Below are 20,511 nucleotides of genomic sequence, written 5' to 3'. Positions count from 1 at the left end.
CCTCAAACGCCCAAGCCAGCTCTACTCTGGGTGTCCTCGGCAATCATCAGGATTGAAACCGCAGCCTGGGGTGGCGGGGGCGGGGGGGGGTTAAATCAAACACAAGGATGAGGAGCGAGGGAAGCCTGAGCCTTCTCCGCCATTCAGTACCATCATGGCTGAACTTTGGCTTCAACTCCACTTTCGTGCTCACCTCCCCCACCCACCTACCCCACCATATCCCTCGGACCCCAGAGGCACCAAAAATCTGCCGATCTCAACTCTAACTTCGTTCAGCGACGGAGCTCCCACAGCCCTCCGGGGGTAGAGAATTCCAAAGATTCACTATCCTCCGAATGAAGAAATTTCCCCTCAATCCCCGGTCCCAAGCGACCGGCCCCCTCATCCAGAGGCTGTGCCCCCCCTTCCCCCTCCCCGCACCCCCCCCAGGGTTCTTGATTCCCCGGCTACAAGCACGGGGGTGGGGGGGGGGGGTGGTGAAGTTCTGGACAACGTTCTCAGTTGAAGAGCTGCGGAATAAACGGGCAGATGTGGGATTGTCTTGGGAGGGACGGATTGAGGAAACGGGGCCTGTATTCCCAATCACTTCGCCTGTCCATAATCCCTCAAAGCCACCTCGCATCTCCCTCACGGCTCACACTCCCTACATTTTAAATCTTAAAAAAATCTTCTAAATTTTAAAGACAGGCAATTTGGTTCATTCTGGGAGGCAGGAAAGAGGCTAAAGGAGAGTGGGAAAGTGGGTAACATGTGGTCGAATATGTAACCCCTCTGTTTAAGAAGGGAGGGAGAGAGAGGATGGAGAACTACAGACCTGTTATCTTGACGTCAGCCATATAGAAAATGTTCGAATCCATTTTAAAGGATGTGATAACTGACCACTTGGAAAATAATGATATGATTGGGCAGAGTCCACACGGATTTATGAAAGGGAAATCAGGTGTGACAGACCTGTCGCAGTTTTTTTGAGGATTTTACCTGTGGCATAGATAAAGGAGAACCAGTAGATCTGGTGTATTTGGATTTAGAGAAGGCTTTCAATAAAGCCCCACACAGGAGGTTAGTAAATAAAATTAGAGCACATGGGTTCGGGGGTAATATACTGGTACGGATTGAGAATTGGTTAACAGACAGAAAGCAGAGAGCAAGAAATAATCGGGTCATTCTCAGGATGGCAGGCTGTTACTCGTGGGATACCACAAAGGGCTGTTCACATTCTATATTATTTACTTGGATATGGAAACCAAACATAATATTTCCAAATTTGCTGATGACAGCAAACTGGGTGGGAATGTGAGTTGTGAGGAGGATGCAATGGGACTTCAGGGAACTTGGACAGGTGAAGACAATGGGCTGGAACATGGCAGATGGAATGTAATGTGAATAAGTGTGAAGTTATCCACTTAGGTAGAGAAACCAGAAAGGCAGAGTATTTTTTTTTTAAATGGGTGAGAGGTTGGGAAGTGATGATGTCCAAAGGGACCTGGGTGCCCTTGTTCACGAGTCACGTGCAGGTACAGCAAACAATTAGGAAGGTGAATGGTATGTTGGCCTTCGTCGTGTGGGGATCTGAGTACAGGAGTGATGAGGTCTTGCTGCAATTGTATAGAGCTTTGGTGAGACCGCACCCTGGAGTATTGTGCACTGTTTCGGTCTCCTTATCTCAGGAAGGATATACCTTGCCATAGAGGGAGGGTAACGGAGATTCACCAGGCTTATCCCTGGGATGGTGGAGTTGTTTTATGAGGAGGGATTGAGGAAACTCGGCCTGTATTCTCTAGAGTTTCGAAGAATGAGAGGTGATCTCATTGAAACTTACAAAATTCTTACAGGGCGTGACGGGGTAGATGTAGATAGGATGTTTCCCCCAACTGGTGAGTTGAGAACCAGGGGATACAGCCTCAGAATACGGGGCAGGCCATTTAAGACTGAGATGAGGAGAAATTTCTTCATTCAGAGAAAGGTGAATCTTTGGAATTCTCTACCCCAGAGGGCTGTGGAAGCTCAATCATTGAGCATGTTCAAGACAGAAATCGATAGATTTCTGGATACTAATGACATCAAGGGACATGCAGATAGCGTGGGAAAGTCAGCCATGATCTAGTTGAATGGCAGAGCAGGCTCAACAGGCCGAATGGTCTACTCCTGTTCCTATGAATATGAAGAGCAGTAACATGAACTTGGTTTTACCGACAGTGTGGCACTCCCTCAGTACTGACCCTCCGACAGTGTGGCACTCCCTCAGTACTGACCCTCCGACAGTGCAGCACTCCCTCAGTACTGACCCTCCGACAGTGCAGCACTCCCTCAGTACTGACTCTCCGACAGTGCAGCATTCCCTCAGTACTGACCCTCCAACAGTGCAGCACTCCCTCAGTCCCTCAGAGAGAGAGGGAGAGACACGGAGAGAGAGTGAGAGAGGGAGAGACAGAGAGAGGGCGAGACAGAGAGAGAAATACAGAGAGGCACAGGGAGAAGGAGCGAGAGACAGACAGAAGGAGAGTAAGTGAGAGACAGGAAGATGGATAGGGAGAGAAACAGGGAGTGGGAGAGAAAAAGATACAGAGAGAGGGAACGAGAAATAGACAGAGAGAGAGGGAGTGAGAGAAAGGGACAGACAGAGGCACAGACACAGAGAGATTTGGTTTTTTAATTGGACGTGGGTATCACTGGCTAGGCCAGCATTTGTTGCCCATCCCTAATTGCCCTCGTTCAAAGGGCATTCAAGAGTCAACCACATTGCTGTGGGTGTGGAGTCACATGTAGGCCAGACTAAGTAAGGATGGCAGATTTCCTTCCCTAAGGGACATCAGTGAACCTGCCTAACATCAGCTGTTGGGAAAATGCTGGAATCTATAATTAAGGAAGTTTTAACAATGCACTTGGAAAAGCATAGCATAATTAGAACAAATCAACATGGTTTTACTAAAGGGAGATCTTGTTTGACAAATTTATTAGAGTTTTTTGAGGATGTAACTAGTAGGGTAGATAAAGGGGAACCAATAGATGTTGTATACCTGGATTTTCAAAAGGCATTCGATAAGGTGTCACATTAAAGGTTAATAGGAAAGATAATGGCTCATGAAGTTGGGGGGTACTATTTTAGCATGGATGGAGGACTGGTTATCAGGTAGAGAGCAGAATGGGCATAAAAATGGGGCTTTTTCACATTGGCAGGCAATGAATAGTGGAGTGCCGCAAGGCCTCAGCTCTTTATAATATATATTAATGATTTAGATGAAGAGATAGCGAGTAATGTATTAAAGTTTGCTGGTGACACCTAGCCAGATGGGAAGGTAAGCTGTGGGGAGGGCACAGAGAAACAGCAAAGAGATATAGACAGGTTAGGTGAGTGGGCAACAAGATGGCAGATGGAGTATATGAACATATGAACAAGGAGCAGGAGTAGGCCATTCAGCCCCTCGAGCCTGCTCTGCCATTCAATAAGATCATGGCTGATGTGATAGTAACCACAAATCTGCATCCCGCCTACCCCCCGATAACCTATCACCCTCCCCCCCACCCCCCAACTTGCTTACCAAGAATCTATCCACCTCCGCCTTAAAAATATCCAAAGACTCTGCTTCCACTGCCTTTTCAGGGGGAGAATTCCAAAGACTCATGACCCTCATATACATATTTAAGGAAGGATATATTTACATAGGAGGTGGTACAGTGAAGGTTCACCAAATTGGGCCCTGAATTGAGGGCCTGTTCTATGATGAGAGGCTGAGTAAATTGGGTTTATATTCTCTGGAGTTTAAAAGAATGAGCGGTGATCACAGTGAAAGTTACTCAGTTCTGAAGGGGTTTGATAAGGTGGACACTGAGATTGTTTCCGCTGGTCAGGGATCTAAACCACGGGGGCACAGCCTCAGGATAAGGGGCCGATCATTTAGGACTGAGATGAGGAGAAATTTCTTCACTCAATGGGTTGTGAATCTTTGGAATTCTCTACCCCAGAGGGTTGTGGATGCTCCAACGTTGAATATATTTAAGGCCGGGATAGACAGATTTTTAGTCTCTCAGGAAATCAAGGGATATGGTGAGGGGGCAGGAAAATGGAATTGAAACCCAAGATCGGCCATGATCGTATTGAATGGCAGGGCAGGTTCAACAGGCCGTGTGGTCTAGTCCTGCTCCTATTTCTTCTGTTCTTGTGTTAACACACATACACACACACACACACACACACACACACACACACACACACACACACGCAGACACATGCACATGCAGAGTCACACGCACATGCAGAGACATGCACACAGAGACACATGCAGACACACACACATGCAGATACACATGCACGCAGACATCGAAATGCTCATAATGCAGCAAATTCTCAGAAATGCAACTCCAGCTCTGCTTTGCTTTAATAACAATCAATCATTGTCTAATTGGTCAATTCTAAACCAGACCGAACAGGATGTGACTGTGTCAACATCACTGACAGCTCACCAGATTTTGTAATTCGCTTACAGCTAGAGTTTGCTTTTAAAGAAAGGAAATTCAGGACCTTCACAACAGGAAATGCTCTGTCAGGACCCTCACAACAGGGAGTCACACCACCCAGAATAGTGGCAGCATCACAAACACCAGAGCAGCCAATCACAGTCATCATGGGACACATGGGTGGAGTGGGGTATGTCAGCCTCTCAAAGGGGGTTTGAGGGTTCCACCAGGCAGAAGATGCTGCTTATTGTTGGGTAGAGGGGGGCAGGGGGGGCTGGAAAGGGTGTCCAGGACACAGAAGCATGGTGATCCCAAAGATGAAAATGCTTGCACCTGATGTCCTATTGATATGGCCTGCAGATTGTGACTCAATCCAAAACTCAACTAGCCACTGGGTGAAGAAAAGGGGGAGTCTCAGTATGGAACTCTGTAAAAAGGGTGATGGGAGGAGGGGGAGGGTGCGTGTTGTGGGGATGGGGGGGGGTGCGCTGACTATAGCTCCTCCAGTGAAACAAGTCTCTCTCCTTTGGACGCTCTTATGGAAGGGGGAATCTCACAACAAGTTGCTTCCCTGTAGAGGTGGAGCCTTAATTGTTAAACAACTAAAGCAGTTCAGCCGCATTGGCAGAACAGCAAGATCCCAGTCTCTGCTGAGTTGTCTTAGGTCAGCCTTGAGCGTGAGTTGGAAGTGGGCAAAGTGGAGACATCAGGTTCTGCAGGATTGAGGGAGCAGCCCTGGTTAGGCAAGGGAGGAGCTCTTGGTGGTCAGAGAGAACATTCCAAAACACAGAGGGAACAGGGAGAGGGAGAAGCAAATGCCAATGTAGATCGGCCCTTGTTAACCAGTTCCTAACCGTGGCCAAGTGGAAACATACCTTCAATTACTGTCAACAACCTCAGGATGGAAATTTCAGTCAGTCCGGGTGGAAAATATCTCCCTGGTTTCCAACTCCATTCAATCCCCCAACTCCGAGAAATTGTCCAGTTAAACCAAACTTCAGCTCAAAGAAAACACCAGCAAAGCAGCTCCAATCTGCTCAATCCATTTGCTTCGAGCTGCTCTCTGCTTCAGTAAATTACAGAAAATAAAGGCAGCTTCCTGGTTAATGTTTCTGCTGTCGGGGGAGGGGGGAAACAGGTTGAAGGGACTTCCTGAAGCTGATTCATAAACCTCAACATGTCAAGCTGACAAGACTCAGAGACAGAGAGAGAGAGAGAGACACACACCAACATTCATCTCAAAATCCCAACTCTCCGTGGGGCAGGACAGGGAGACACCACGTTCTCAAAAAATACAACAACATACGTGGATCAGGAAGCAAAAAACTGAGCAGACGACAATGAGAAATTATACAGCACGACCACTGTAAGGAAACATCCCAAAGTGTTCACAGAGATTGCTTTCAGACTCTCCCATTTATCCCTTTTTCCTGTCTAGACCTGTAAACAATGTACCACCCTCTGGGTAACCCTCTCTCCACACCCCCACCCCTCCCCCCAGTGTCTTACCCCCTCTCTCTCTACAAGATCCCCCTCCCCCATATCCCCACCTCTCTTTCCCCCATGTACCCAACTCTCTCTGTCTCCCCCTCCCCATCCCCCTATCCCCCTCCCCCATGCCCCCTCTGCCCCCCTCAACCCCCACTCCCTCTCTTTTTCCGCTTCCCCATCCCCCTCTCCCTCTCTTTGCCCCTCCTGATCCCCCAACCCCTCTCTCTTTCCTTCTCCCTCTCTCTCTTTCCTCTTCCCCATGTCCCCTTCTCCCACTCTCTCCCCCTCCCTAAGTCTCCCTCTCTTTCTTTCTCTCTCCCTCTCCAGTCCCTTTCTCCCTCCCAGTATTCCCCTCAGTCTCTCTCTCTCTCTCCCCATGTCCCTCCTTCATCCCCCTCTCACCTTCCATCTCCCCCCTCCCCCATGACCCCTCCTCCTCTCTGCTCCCCTCCCCCTCCCCTCTCTCTCTCCCTCGTGTCCTCCTCTCTTTCTCAGACTTCCGGTTTCCCCTTCTCCCCCTACTCCACTCTCCCCCTCCCCCCGCCCCACTCTCCCCCATGTCCCTCTCTTCCCGAGGCTCCTCTCTCCCTCTCCCCCATGCCCCCACTGCCACCCCACACACAACACCCTCGCCCTCTCTCGCTCGTATAACTGTGGTCTTTGAACCCTCCAGTCCGGCTGCTGACCCCATGATCCTGGCTGCTATCCCAGTGCGGGACTGGAGAAGCTCTCTCCCCCTCCAAAGGAAAATTGCAGGCGATGGGGATGGACCGAGTTGGGGAGGTGCGATTATTTGGATTGTAAATCATTTACGACAGAAACAGTTCCATGCTCCCCACCCCCACCCCCTCCCCCACCTCTCCAATTCACTCCATCAGCACACCATAGAATAAAACACAACAGGAGTGCATTCGGCCCATTAAGTCTATGCTAGCTCTTTCGGAGACAAACCCAATCTCCTTCTGTTCCTGCGGAGGGAGAAGCAGAGTGTGAAACACTCCAGGACCTTCCAAAAAAAGAGTCACATTGGACCCAAAACGTTCACTCTATTTCTCAGACGCTGCCCGACCTGCTGAGCTTTTCCAGCGCTTTCCATTTTACTTCAGCTTTCCATTTTACTTCAGGTTTCCAGCGTCCGCAGTATTTTGCTTTTATCCTCCTATTCCTACCTCCTTCATGTGGTTATCCAGGTTCCCTCTAAGGATAATCTACACCATTCACCTCCCTGTGGGAGCGAGTCCCACATTCTCCCCACTCTCTGGGTAAAGAAGTTTCTCCTGAATTCCCCATTGGGTTTTTTAGTGACCGTCTTGTGCTGATGGACCCTGGTTCTGGTCTCAACATCTGAGGATGAGCTCTTTGAAAGGGCTGGCAACAAGTATGATGGGCCAAATAGCCTCCTTCCCCTGCTGTAAGATTCTATGGATCTGACTGCGGCTATTCTCAGCTCTAACCTCAGGCCTCCTCTCTCTGGGGGATGAGGAGGGGGAGAGAGAGAGAGGGAGGAGTCGGGAGATGAGGAGGGACAAAGACAGGGAGGGGAGGGGGGGGATGGGGAAGCGGAAAGTGAGGTAGGGAGGCAGAGAGGTTGAGGGGAGGGAATTCCAGAGCCCAGACAGCTGAAGGCACAGCCACCAATGGTGGAGTGATGGAAACCGGGGAAGCAAATGAGGCCGGAATTAGAGGAGTGTAGGTACCTCGGAGGGTTGTGGGAGTGGAGGGGATTCCAGAGATAGGGAAGGGGGGTTGAGGCCACGGAGGGATTTCAAAACAACGATGAGAATTTTAAGTGCGAAGAGTTGCATGACCGGGGGAGTCAATGTAAGTTAACGAACACAAGGGTGATGGGGAGGGGGCTGAGAGGCAGTGAGAGTTAGGGCACAGGCAGCAGAGATTTGGATGAGGGGAGGGTGGATACTGGGAACGCATTGGGATAGTCGAGGGTGGAGGTAACAAAGGCATGGGCGAGGGTTTCAGCAGCAGACCAACCGGGGCAGAGACAGATCGCACCATCATGTAGCCCACTCCCCCCCTCCCTCCCAGTGAAGGCCAAGGAACCACCCCACCTTTCTCACTCCACTAAAATCCATTCTAACCCAGGCCCAGCGTCGGACAATCCAGGAGTTTGCTAACCCTCGCTTTCTCACTGCCTCAGTTTCTCCCGGTGACGGTGGGTTTTGAAATCGGGAGCGAGGGAGGGAGGGAGGGAGGGGTTTGAAGGAAGATGTGGAGCTGCAATCCCAGACTGCTGAACTCCGCTGTCCCTTTGTTTACAGGAGATATCTCACCTGCCGGCGACACACAGTCACACACACCGCTCCGACCTGACCCTGGCTGTTGTCGGGACAGCAGCACGATTGTCCGGGGAGGTCACGATCCCTGTGCCGTCCAATCCCCCAGGGGGGGGGAAAAGTAGGACAGGTGTGTCTGACACAGCTCCCGCATAGACAGGCAGGTGCTACAGCTCACAGACAAAGGAAGGGGTGGAGAACCAACAGGTAACAAGCAAGCCTTAAAAGGGGAACGTCACAGCGAATCAGAGCCAAGGTGGGGCCCATAGCAAGAGCAACATCAGCCTCCCTTTAAATAGAGTAAAAAATTTCTTGACCTAATCACATCATCCTCGACACTGAGACACGTGAGGAGATACAAGGACAGGTGATCAAAAGCTTGGTCAAAGGGGTAGTTTTTAAGGAGCATGTTAGATGGGGAGAGAGTGCAGAGGGGTTTAGGGGGAGGAGCAGGTCAGAGGCTGGGAATCCTGTAGTGAGTAACTCACCTCCTGTCTCCCCAAAGCCTGTCCACCATCTACAAGGCACAAGTCAGGAGTGTGATGGAATACTCTCCACCTGCCTGGATGAGTGCAGCTCCCACAACACTCAAGAAGCTCAACACCATCCAGGACAAAGCAGCCCCGCTTGATCAGCACCACATCCACAAACATTCACTCCCTCTACCACCGACACACAGTAGCAGCAGTGTGTGTACCATCTACAAGATGCACTGCAGGAACTCACCAAGGCTCCTTAGACAGCACCATCCGAACCCACGACCACTACCATCTAGAAGGACAAGGGCAGCAGACACATGGGAACACCACCACCTGGAACTTCCCCTCCAAGTCAGTCACCATCCTGACTTGGAAATATATCGCCATTCCTTCACTGTCGCTGGGTCAAAATCCTGGAACTCCCTCCCTAACAGCACTGTGGGTGTACCTACACCACATGGACTGCAGCGGTTCAAGAAGGCAGCTCACCACCACCTTCTCAAGGACAATTAGGGATGGGCGATAAATGCTAGACACCCACATCCTGTGAAAGAATTTTAAAAATCCCACAGCTTGGAGCCCAGGCAGCTGAAGGCACGGACGCCAATGGTGAGTGATTAAGATCAGGAACATTCAAGAGGCACAGGATGAAATTCGTAGAATTACAGAGAGGTTCAACCACAGAAAAGTCATTCTTCCATATCGTCAGTGTCAACATATACCCTCCTCACAAACAGCTAGTCCCAAACACATTTACCTACCCTCCAATTTAAACATTTGTTTTCAAATCCCTCCATGGTCTCGCCCCTCCCTATCTCTGGAATCTCCTCCAGCCCCACATCCCTCCGAGATCTCTGTGCTCCTCACATTCTAGCCTTTTACACTTCCCCGATACTAGCTGGCCCTCCTGATACTTCAGTTTAACATCCAGGCTGACCATCCAAATGAAGAACTGAGGGAGTGCTGCACTGTCAGAGGGTCAGTACTGAGGGAGTGCTGCACTGTCAGAGGGTCAGTACTGAGGGAGTGCTGCACTGTCAGAGGGTCAGTACTGAGGGAGTGCTGCACTGTCAGAGGGTCAGTACTAAGGGAGTGCTGCACTGTCAGAGGGTCAGTACTAAGGGAGTGCTGCACTGTCAGAGGGTCAATACTAAGGGAGTGCTGCACTGTCAGAGGGTCAGTACTAAGGGAGTGCTGCACTGTCAGTGGGTCAGTACTAAGGGAGTGCTGCACTGTCAGAGGGTCAGTACTAAGGGAGTGCTGCACTGTCGGAGGGTCAGTACTGAGGGAGTGCTGCACTGTAGGAGAGTCAGTGCTGAGGGAGTGCTGCGCTGTCAGAGGGTCAGTACTGAGGGAATGATGCACTGTCAGAGGGTCAGTACTGAGGGAGTGCTGCACTGTTAGACGGTCAGTACTGAGGGAGTGCTGCACTGTCAGAGGGTCAGTACTGAGGAAGTGCTGCACTGTCAAAGGGTCAGTACTGAGGGAGTGCTGCACTGTCAGAGGGTCAGTACTGAGGGAGTGCTGCACTGTTAGACGGTCAGTACTGAGGGAGTGCTGCACTGTCAGAGGGTCAGTACTGAGGAAGTGCTGCACTGTCAAAGGGTCAGTACTGAGGGAGTGCTGCACTGTCAGAGGGTCAGTACTGAGGGAGTGCTGCACTGTCAGAGGGTCAGTACTGAGGGAGTGCTGCACTGTCAGAGGGTCAGTACTGAGGGAGTGCTGCACTGTCAGAGGGTCAGTACTGGGGGAGTGCTGCACTGTCAGAGGGTCAGTAACTTGGATGGTACTTTGAAGTGAGGCGCTGTCTGCTCGCTCTGACGGGACACTATTTTGAAGATGTGTAAGGGAGCTCTCCCGGTGTCTTGGGGCCAATAATTATCCCTCAAACAACACCAATGAAATGGATGATGTGGGTCATTATCTGATTGCTGTTTGTGGGAGCTTGCTGTGCACAATTTGCTGCTACACTCCCTACATGGCAACAGCAACCCCATTTCAAAAATACTCCATTGACTGGAAAGCGCTCGGGGACGTCCGAGGGTAGAGAAAGGCGCTATAGAAATGCAAGTTTTTCTCTTTTCTTTTCAATCTACTTCACAGAACCTTGCAGCACAGATTGGAGGCCATTTGACCCATCATGTCAGTGCTGGCTCTATGTCCAATTCGTCTCACTCCCCTGCTCTTGCCCCACACACTGCCTTGCAATTCCCCCACCCCCCCTTCCCCCCAACCCCCCGGCCCCACCTTTTCAGGTATTTATCCAATTCCCTTTTTGAAAGTTACGATTGAATCAGCTTCCACCGCCCTTTCGGGCAGCGCCTTCCAGATCACCCCAACTCGATGGAGTTTCTTTTAACACAAGGCAACCTGCAGCTCCAGTTTACTTCCCACCGATTTTCTCTTCAATCTGTCTCCCTCTGAATACCGACCCCCCCCACCCCCCACCCCCGCCACCCACAGTTTCTCCTCATGGACACTCCCAAAACCCAAAACCCCCACCCCCACCACCTTCATGATTTTGAACGCCTCGGTTAAACCTCCCCTCCCCACCCCCGCCCCCACCTTAACCTTCTCTGCTCTGGAGGAGAACAACCTCCGCTTCTCCAGTCTCTCCAGGTGGACTGAAGTCTCTCTCTCTCTCTCTGGGCAGCAAGTTTCCACTTCGAAACCTTATCACGATTATTTAGGAGCGTATGGTTTATTTGCCTTGGCAGCCCAATGGACGCGGTGGGGTGGGGGGGCGGTGGTGGTGGTGGTGGTGGTGGTGGTGGGGTGGAGGCTGTCTTTGTCTGAACAGCAGGTGGCGGCATTGTGTGCACATAGACCCACAGAGCCTGAAAGGCTAGGCCCCAAAACAACCCAGAGGGTAACAAGAGAATTGACTCGTGCTCAGTGAATGCAGCCAAGGCACTGAAGGCAACCTCCTTCCACCTAACACCAACCGCCCCCCCCCCCCACCCCCCCACCACCCAACCCCCCCTTCACGCCAAACTCTGACAAAACTCAACTCTTATTCATCAGGCGCTCACCTTTGGAATCAAGGGTGTCACAGGGTTGTTAGAGAGCAGGAGGAGGCCATTCAGCCTGCCCTGTGTGCGTGCACCCAGCTCGCCCGGCGCCACTACCCCGGCCTTTACCTCCCCGTACATCGCATCACTTCCAGACAATCATCTAACCCCCTCCGGAATGCCCCCGGTCGACACTGCCTCGGGCGGTGCGTTCCAGATCCTAACCACTCGCCGGCGGGGGGAGGAGGTATTTTCTCAAGTCCCCTTTGCTTCCCTTACCCATCAGCTAAAGCCTCTGCCCCTCTCATCCTCGATCCTTCTGCCAGGGGGTGGGGGGGGGGGCATCAGCTCCTCTCTCTTCGACCTGGCCAGGCCCCCTCAGGATTAAGGATGTCTCTTGCCAAATTTCCTGTCAACCTCCTTTGCTCCAAGGAAAACAATTCCCAATTTCTCCAATCTTGGGGAAGACAGATGCAAAGTATTCATTTAACCCCTCGACCCCTGCCTCCGTGTGTACTTAACCCTTTCTTGGTCCCTCAGCGGCCCTTGAAATCCTTGAATGATACAGAGGAGGAAGGAGGCCATTCAGCCCATCCGACCTCTGAGAGAGGAGCTATCGACCTGGTCAAACCCGCTCTGCTCTCTGCCCGGGGCTCTGCAAATTTTCACCCTTTTGAAGTCTTGGTCTTTATCCTTTCGAAAGTTATTATTGAATCTACTTCCACCGCCCTTTCAGGCAGCGCCTTCCAGATCACCACAACTCGCGGCGGTAAATAAAACAATTTGTCCCTTTACCAATCGGCTTGAGTCTGCGTTGTCCCACCACCGGCAACAGCGCATCATTCATTACTCTATCGGAACATGACGCGATGGAGAATGTCTCCACAAAATAATCTCTTCATTTTGGATGCGACATTATTGTCTGAAAAGGGAGGAGCGTGCAGGGTGAGGGAAAGAGAGAGAGCGGGGGAAGGGAGAGAGAGCGGGGGAAGGGAGAGAGCGGGGGAAGGGAGAGAGGGCGGGGGGAGGGAGAGAGGGCGGGGGAAGGGATAGAGAGCAGGGGAAGGGAGAGAGAGCGGGGGAAGGGAGAGAGAGCGGGGGAAGGGAGAGAGAGCGGGGGAAGGGAGAGAGGGCGGGGGGGAGGGAGAGAGGGCGGGGGGGAGGGAGAGAGGGCGGGGGGAGGGAGAGAGGGCGGGGGAAGGGAGAGCGAGCGGGGGAAGGGAGAGAGGGCGGGGGGAGGGAGAGAGGGCGGGGGGGAGGGAGAGAGGGCGGGGGGGAGGGAGAGAGGGCGGGGGGAGGGAGAGAGAGCGGGGGGAGTGAGAGAGAGCGGGGGGAGGGAGAGAGCGGGGGGAGGGAGAGCGCGGGGGGAGGGAGAGAGGGCGGGGGGAGGGAGAGAGGGCGGGGGGAGGGAGAGAGGGCGGGGGGAGGGAGAGAGGGCGGGGGGAGGGAGAGAGGGCGGGGGGAGGGAGAGAGGGCGGGGGGAGGGAGAGAGGGCGGGGGGAGGGAGAGAGGGCGGGGGGAGGGAGAGAGGGCGGGGGGAGGGAGAGAGGGCGGGGGGAGGGAGAGAGGGCGGGGGGAGGGAGAGAGGGCGGGGGGAGGGAGAGAGGGCGGGGGGAGGGAGAGAGGGCGGGGGGAGGGAGAGAGAGCGGGGGGAGGGAGAGAGGGCGGGGGGGAGGGGGAGAGGGCGGGGGGAGGGAGAGAGCGGGGGGAGGGAGAGAGAGCGGGGGGAGGGAGAGAGGGCGGGGGGAGGGAGAGAGGGCGGGGGGAGGGAGAGAGGCCGGGGGGGAGGGAGAGAGAGCAGGGGAAGAGAGAGAGAGCGGGGGGAGGGAGAGAGCGGGGGGAGGGAGAGGGCGGGGGGAGGGAGAGAGGCCGGGGGGAGGGAGAGAGGGCGGGGGGAGGGAGAGAGAGCGGGGGAAGAGAGAGAGAGCGGGGGAAGAGAGAGAGAGCGGGGGAAGAGAGAGAGAGCGGGGGAAGAGAGAGAGAGAGAGCGGGGGAAGAGCGTGAGGGCGGGGGAAGAGAGAGAGAGCGGGGGGAGGGAGAGAGCGGGGGGAGGGAGAGAGGGCGGGGGGAGGGAGAGAGGGCGGGGGGAGGGAGAGAGGGCGGGGGGGAGGGGGAGAGGGCGGGGGGAGGGAGAGAGGGCGGGGGGGAGGGAGAGAGAGCGGGGGGAGGGAGAGAGAGCGGGGGGAGGGAGAGAGGGCGGGGGGAGGGAGAGAGGGCGGGGGGAGGGAGAGAGAGCGGGGGAAGGGCGTGAGGGCGGGGGAAGAGAGAGGGCGGGGGGAGGGAGAGAGCGGGGGGAGGGAGAGAGGGCGGGGGGAGGGAGAGAGGGCGGGGGGAGGGAGAGAGGGCGGGGGGAGGGAGAGAGGGCGGGGGGAGGGAGAGAGGGCGGGGGGAGGGAGAGAGGGCGGGGGGAGGGAGAGAGGGCGGGGGGAGGGAGAGAGGGCGGGGGAAGGGAGAGAGCGGGGGAAGGGAGAGAGAGCGGGGGGAGGGAGAGAGGGCGGGGGGAGGGAGAGAGGGCGGGGGGAGGGAGAGAGGGCGGGGGGAGGGAGAGAGCGGGGGGAGGGAGAGAGGGCGGGGGAAGAGAGAGAGAGCGGGGGGAGGGAGAGAGCGGGGGGAGGGAGAGAGCGGGGGGAGGGAGAGAGGCCGGGGGGAGGGAGAGAGGGCGGGGGGAGGGAGAGAGAGCGGGGGAAGGGAGAGAGAGCGGGGGAAGAGAGAGAGAGCGGGGGGAGGGAGAGAGGGCGGGGGGAGGGAGAGAGAGCGGGGGAAGGGCGTGAGGGCGGGGGAAGAGAGAGAGAGCGGGGGGAGGGAGAGAGCGGGGGGAGGGAGAGAGGGCGGGGGGAGGAGAGAGAGGGCAGGGGGAGAGAGAGAGGGCGGGGGGCGAGAGAGAGGGCGGGGGGAGAGAGAGAGGGCGGGGGAAGGGAGAGAGCGGGGGGAGAGAGAGAGGGCGGGGGGAGAGAGAGAGGGCGGGGGGAGGGAGAGAGGGCGGGGGGAGGGAGAGAGGGCGGGGGGAGGGAGAGAGGGCGGGGGGAGGGAGAGAGGGCGGGGGGAGGGAGAGAGGGCGGGGGAAGGGAGAGAGAGCGGGGGGAGGGAGAGAGGCCGGGGGGAGGGAGAGAGGCCGGGGGGAGGGAGAGAGGCCGGGGGGAGGGAGAGAGGCCGGGGGGAGGGAGAGAGGTGAATTCATCACTCGGGGAGCCGGTGCAGACACACTGGGCCAGAATGGCCTCTTTCTGTGCAGCAGAAAGCGTATCGCTTTGCCAACTCTGGCTAGGGGTATTTGGGTTTCAGTCCTGGCTGGGGGTGGGGGGGGGGGGGGGGCCGTGTAACGCTCTCACCACCTGAGTCAGAAGGACTCTGACTTCAAGACCCACTCCAGAGGCACTGACACTGACTCGTTCAGGGAAGACATTCAACGCAGGGCCCACTCTGCTCTGTCGGGGTGGACATAAAAAGCCGACTCGCCCAGCGATAACCATGGAAACCAGCCCCGCTGGGCAGGGCATGTCATTCGTATGGTCTGACTCCGGACTCCCAAAGCAACTGGTCTACGCGGAGATAAAAAAACAGAAAACGTTTTTATCTCGGGTTTCCAGTATCTGCAGCATTTTGATTTTACATGAAGGATCCCGTGGCCGTTATTCAAAAGGCCAGCAGGGAGCGCTCTCCCCGGAGCCCTGTGCAATATTTACCCTTCAATCAACATTCACTGACGCAGGTTCTCTGATCATTATCCCACTGGCTCTTTGTGGGAGCTTGCTGTGCGCAAATTGGCCGCTGTGTTGCTGACATTACACCGCTGGTTGCACGTCATTGGCTTCTACAGCTTTGGGATGTTCTGAACTCATGAAAGGTGCTATATAAATGCAAGTTTTTTTTTATATCCTTGGACATTTTGTCATGTGATCACCCACCATGTGACCCACCCCCCCCCCCTCACCCACACACAGCCCTCATTGGTCCACCCTCCAGGCCCACAGCCAATCAGAAAGGGAACCATGTCTTTGTTATCCAAATGGGTTCCTCTGGACTGTTGACAAAAGTCAATTTTCGCTATTTTTAAATCAATTCAATTTTAAACGTACAAAAAAAAATAATTTTTTTAAAAAATCAATTGCTGTGGAATATCCCTCGGGTTTTCCCGGCCCCGGGTGTTTTTCCGCCCAGCGTTTCCCCCTGGAGATTAATCCTCAATTCCTGGAAACTCCAGGGCAATCCTGGAGGAGTTGGCAACCCATACCTTCATCAGAACAGCACGAGGCCATTCGGCCCACCCTGCCCTGAATCTGTTCCCCCCACTCGATTAGACTGTGGTTGGTTTGCAACACAACGTCATTTACCTTCTTTAGATAGAAAGGGGAGGAGAGAAATCCAGAGGCAGGAGAGAGAGAGAGAGAGAGAGAGAGAGAGAGAGAGAGAAGCGAATGATAGATAGAGAGAGAGAGAGAGAGAGAGACTGACCGACCCGGAGAAAGGGAACGAAAGACAGACAGACAGATAGACAGAGAGGGAGAGGCAAAGAGAGAGAGACCGAGGGAGAGGGCCAGAGAGAGAGGCAGGGAGCGAGGGGGGGGCACACAAGAGAGGCAGGGAGTGAGAGGGGGGAAACGGGAGAGAGGGGGAGGGGGAGAGGGGGGAGGAGGTAGGGGGGAGGGGGGAGGGGGAGAGGGGGAGACGTGGGAATGGGAGGGAGGGAGGGAGGGAGGGAAGGAGGGAGGGAGGGTGGGTGGATTGAACAGAATGAGTGAAAGACGAGTGTCTCCCCGAGTAGCTCACCTGGACCCCGGGGCGGGGGGCACGAATCTGACCGGGGGCCGCATCGGAACTGGCGGCAGAAGCGGCTTGGTCACCGCGGGCGCATCCTGGCGCGGTGGAAGCAGAGGAAGATCCCGCTGGCGCGCCTCGCTGGGCAGGGCCACTGGCAGTTGGGGCGGTGGTGGGGGGGTGCTGGGGGGTCCGAGGGGGGTCTTGGCTGCTTGGTGGGCGCGGGGGCGGGGGCGGGGAACAGGGGTCAGCCTCTCCGGGGGGCGTCCGGGAGACTGCCTGGGGGGGATGGGCGGGAGCGGCTTCGCCGACGGGGTCTGGAGAGCGGGGTCGGAGATCTGGCTGCAGAGGTAGACGTTCCTCTTCTTGGGGACGGGTTTCTCAGGGGGCTCCGGCGAGGGGTCAGGGGTCAGGGCCGGCTGGTACGGGGGGTCAGGGGTCAGGGTTTCCTGGCGAGCTTTGTTGAGCGCGGAGAGGATCCGCTTGCGGTGTCCGGGAAGGAAGACTCCGATTCGGGACAGGTCCTCGTTGCGAATGCCCCAGCAGTCAGACACCCGCCGGTACCGATTGTCGACGAAGTGATCTGTGTACTGCTCCAGGTGGATGACGCTCAGCCAGTCCCCGATGCTCATCTCCCCCTCTTCAAACAACATGGCGTCCAGACTAGGGCTCAGTCCATGGTCCGCCACCCACAACGCTCCGAAGGGCGTCTCAGGAACTCCTGCAGCGAAGGAGAAACAATCCAGAACCGTCACGGAACTCTACAACCCAACAAGGGGCCACTCGGCCCATCGCACCTGCGCTGGCTCTCTGAAAGAGCTACCCAGTTAGACCCACTCCCCCTTCCCCGCTCCCCACGGCCCTGATATTATCTTTCCCCTTCAAGTGGTTCATCCAATTCCCTTTTGAAAGCTTCCACTAAAAGTTTCTGAAAGAAAAACGGGAGCGAGGTCAAGGCCGGACCGCACAATGTGCCAGTAGCAGCGCTTTGAAATTATTCCCCCTCTCCCTGCTCCTTCCCCCACAGAAACCATAGGAAAGTTGCGGCACAGAAGGAGGCCATTCGGCCCACCTGGTCCATGCCAGCCCAAGGACACCCAGGTGGCCTTTCTAATCCCACCTCCCTGCACCCGGCCCATAGCCCTTTGGAGTTGCTGTGAACGGCTCTGGTCTCCCCTCTGTCTGACAAACGGGATATTGAGGCACAAGGGAAGGTGCAGTAAAAGGTTGACAGGGGTGATACCAGAACTGAACGGAGAGGCGATAACTATCAGGAAAGATTGAGCGGGCTGGCACTCCTTTCTCTCGAAAAGCGCAGGGACCTGAAAGAGGTCTCTAAGGCAATGAAAGTGTCTGATAGGATAGACGTAGTGAGATTTCCACTTGGGAGGAGATTAGAAGCAGGGTCCATCAATAATCATCAATAAACCCAGCAGGGAATTCAGGAGAAACTCCTTTACCCAGAGAGTGAGGAGAATGTGGAACTTGCTCCCACTGGGACTGATCGAGGTACATTTAAGGGGAAACTGGATAAACACTTGAGGGAGAAAGGTATAGAAGGATATGGTGATTTGGGTGGGATAAAAAGGGGGTTGGGGTGGACGCTCGCGTGGAAGGTAAATACTAGCACAGACCAGTTGGGCTGATCGGCCTGTCTCTAATTTCCATATTGGGTTTTGCTGCAAAAGGATTATCTGTGTTTATCTACAAAACCATTGTTTCCTCTAGTCGGGGAACTGTGTTTTGAGAGTGTGAAACACAGGGTGGTATCTCTTAGCTATCTATAGAAACAAGCGGAACTCAAACTAACCACAAAGCTATTTTTATTAAACCAGTTGAAGATCTAAAAAGAAATGCCAATCTGTGTCACCAGCCAGATGGTCACCCATTTAGTACTCGCTCTCTCTCACTCTCTCTCTCTCTCTCCAGTCTCATTTCCTTTACTGAAGATCATGCTTCAGATGAAAGCAGTCCAACGGCAGAGTATGTGGGTGAGTCAATATGTACTGAACCACACACCAGCAGCCCAGACTAGGATAAAACCATCCCCTGTCTAGCACTGTACAGCCTATATGAGAGAGAGAGAGAGAGTGTGTGTGTGTGTGTGTGTTGATGAGAGTGTGAGTGAGTCTGTGTGTGTGAGAGAGGGTATGTGTGTGTGTGTGTGTAAGAGAGATGGTGTGAGAGGCAGACAGAGAGAGTTTGTGTGTGTAAGAGAATGTGTGTGAGAGTGTGTGTGAGAGAGAGAATGTGTGTGTAATTGTGTGTGTGTGTGAGAGAGAGTGTGTATGTGTGTGTGAGAGAGATGGTGTTAGAGGCAGAGAGAGAGTTTGTGTGTGTGTAAGAGAGAGAATGTGTGTGAGAGTGTGTGTGAGAGAGAGAATGTGTGTGTAAGTGTGTGTGAGAGATAGAGTGTATGTGTGTGTGCGAGAGAGATGGTGTGAGAGGCAGACAGAGAGAGAGTTTGTGTGTGTGTAAGAGAGAGAATGTGTGTGAGAGTGTGTGTGTGAGAGAGAGAATGTGTGTGTAAGTGTGTGTGTGTGTGAGAGAGAGAGTATGTGTGTGTGTGAGAGAGATGGTGTGAGAGGCAGAGTTTGTGTGTTTGTAAGGGAGAGAATCTGCGTGAATGTGTGTGAGAGAGTGAATGTGTGTGTAAGTGAGTGTGTGTGTGAGAGTGAAAGTATGTGTGTGTGTGTGTGAGAGACTGAGAGTATGAGTGTGTGTGTGAGAGAGAGAATGTGTGAGACAGTATGTGCGTGTGAGAGAGGGGGTATATGTGTGTGTGTGAGAGAAATGGTGTGAAAGGCAGACAGAGAGAGAGTTTGTGTGTGTAAGAGAGAGAATAATGAGTGAGAGAGTATGAGAGGGTGGGGAAGGGATAGAGAGTGCAAGTGGAAGAATGAGAGATAGAGAGATATGAGAGTGTAAGTGTGAATGTATGAGAGTGAAAGAGAGAGATGTATGACGGAAAGGGCTGTGAGAGAGATAGCATGTGAGATAGAGTATGAAGGGCGAGAGAGTGAGAGGGAGTGAGACAGGGGGAGAAAGAGAAACAGAGGGAGAGAGAATGAGAGAGGGAGATTGCATGGGGGATTGAGAGAGAGAAAGAGATTGATTGAGTGTGGGAGTGGGAGATTGTGTCATCTCCATGCAACCAAGGTTTACCAGACTGGTTCCTGGAATAAGGGGATGGCCTGTGAAGACAGGTAGAGTATTTCTCCGGAGTTTAGAGGAACGAGGCGAATGCATTGAAACATATAAAACTCTGACAGTGCTTGATAGGGTAGACACTGAGAGGTTGTTTCCCCCAGTTGGAGAATCTGTAAAACGGGGATAAGGGCCCGGTCATTTAGGACTGAGATGAGGAGAAATCTCTTCACTCAAAGGGTCGCAAATCTTTGGAATTCTCTACCCCGGAGGGTTGTGGATATTCAGTTGTTGAGTACACGTGAGACAGGGATCAATAGATTTTTGGGTGCTAAGGGATTAAGGGGTAGGACGATAGTGTGGAAAGATGGAGCTGGAACATAAGGGTCAGTCATGATCTGATTGGACGTTGGAGTGGGATAGAGGTGTCGATTGGCTGACTATGGCTCCTATTTATGTTCTAGTGAATCTTGACATGTTGTACACAATACATTCACATGAGGCTTTCACATGTGACACATGACAGTTTCCATAGGATTTTTAATTTCTGCAGTGCAGCCTCATGAAGAGAGCGCTTTAAATATTCAGCTCATCGCGTTTACTGCTGAACGTGGTTGGCAAATGAGGGAATGCGAATGGTTTTAAATTAGAAGCTGCGGCCTGCAGTAAAAATACTGGGCTGTCTGATAGTAATGTGAAAGGACCTGTTCAGGCAGAGCTGGGAAGTGCAGAAAGTGGTTACTTTATAGCGTAGGTCAGTGCTGAGGGAGTGCTGCACTGTCAGAGGGTCAGTACTGAGGGAGTGCTGCACTGTCAGAGGATCAGTACTGAGGGAGTGCTGCACTGTCAGAGGGTCAGTACTGAGGGAGTGCTGCACTGTCA

The 20,511-nt window shown here is 53.9% G+C and overlaps 2 protein-coding genes across 6 annotated transcripts in view; both read right to left on the bottom strand.

Moving 5' to 3' along the window:
• The window catches only part of LOC121284386 (arf-GAP with Rho-GAP domain, ANK repeat and PH domain-containing protein 1-like), a 225,971-nt gene extending 209,330 nt beyond the window's left edge, over positions 1-16,641 (bottom strand). For 2 of the 5 annotated variants that reach the window (XM_041199816.1, XM_041199818.1), the window contains exon 1: positions 16,495-16,641. In XM_041199816.1, the coding sequence (XP_041055750.1) occupies positions 16,495-16,538 (44 nt within the window). In that variant the 5' untranslated portion in view covers positions 16,539-16,641. Of the gene's footprint in view, positions 1-5,330; positions 5,537-8,234; positions 8,412-8,963; positions 9,012-16,494 lie in introns of those variants that run through there. The other 3 variants (XM_041199817.1, XM_041199819.1, XM_041199820.1) reach the window with 3 other exon arrangements.
• Positions 16,565-17,200, bottom strand: LOC121284324 (sterile alpha motif domain-containing protein 5-like). Its single transcript, XM_041199719.1, has 2 exons — positions 16,725-17,200; positions 16,565-16,636 (listed from the first exon to the last, which is right to left on the bottom strand). The coding sequence occupies exons 1-2, from the start codon at positions 17,133-17,135 to the stop codon at positions 16,565-16,567; spliced, it is 483 nt and encodes a 160-aa protein (XP_041055653.1). The 5' UTR covers positions 17,136-17,200.
• Between the last annotated feature and the right edge of the window lie 3,311 nt (positions 17,201-20,511).

The sequence above is a fragment of the Carcharodon carcharias genome, chromosome 11 (genome assembly GCF_017639515.1).
Source record: "Carcharodon carcharias isolate sCarCar2 chromosome 11, sCarCar2.pri, whole genome shotgun sequence".
NCBI lineage: Eukaryota > Metazoa > Chordata > Chondrichthyes > Lamniformes > Lamnidae > Carcharodon > Carcharodon carcharias.
Note: the sequence above shows the minus strand (reverse complement) of the source record. Positions and strands in the feature narration are given on the sequence as shown.

What these genes read in the sequence shown, in the direction of transcription:
- LOC121284324 (XM_041199719.1), bottom strand. Translation starts at nt 17,135, where the DNA reads ATGTTGTTTGAAGAGGGGGAGATGAGCATCGGGGACTGGCTGAGCGTC. An exon ending in CCCCGGAGAGGCTGACCCCT is followed by an intron (nt 16,637 to 16,724) that starts GTTCCCCGCCCC and finishes CCCAACTGCCAG; the next exon opens with TGGCCCTGCCCAGCGAGGCG.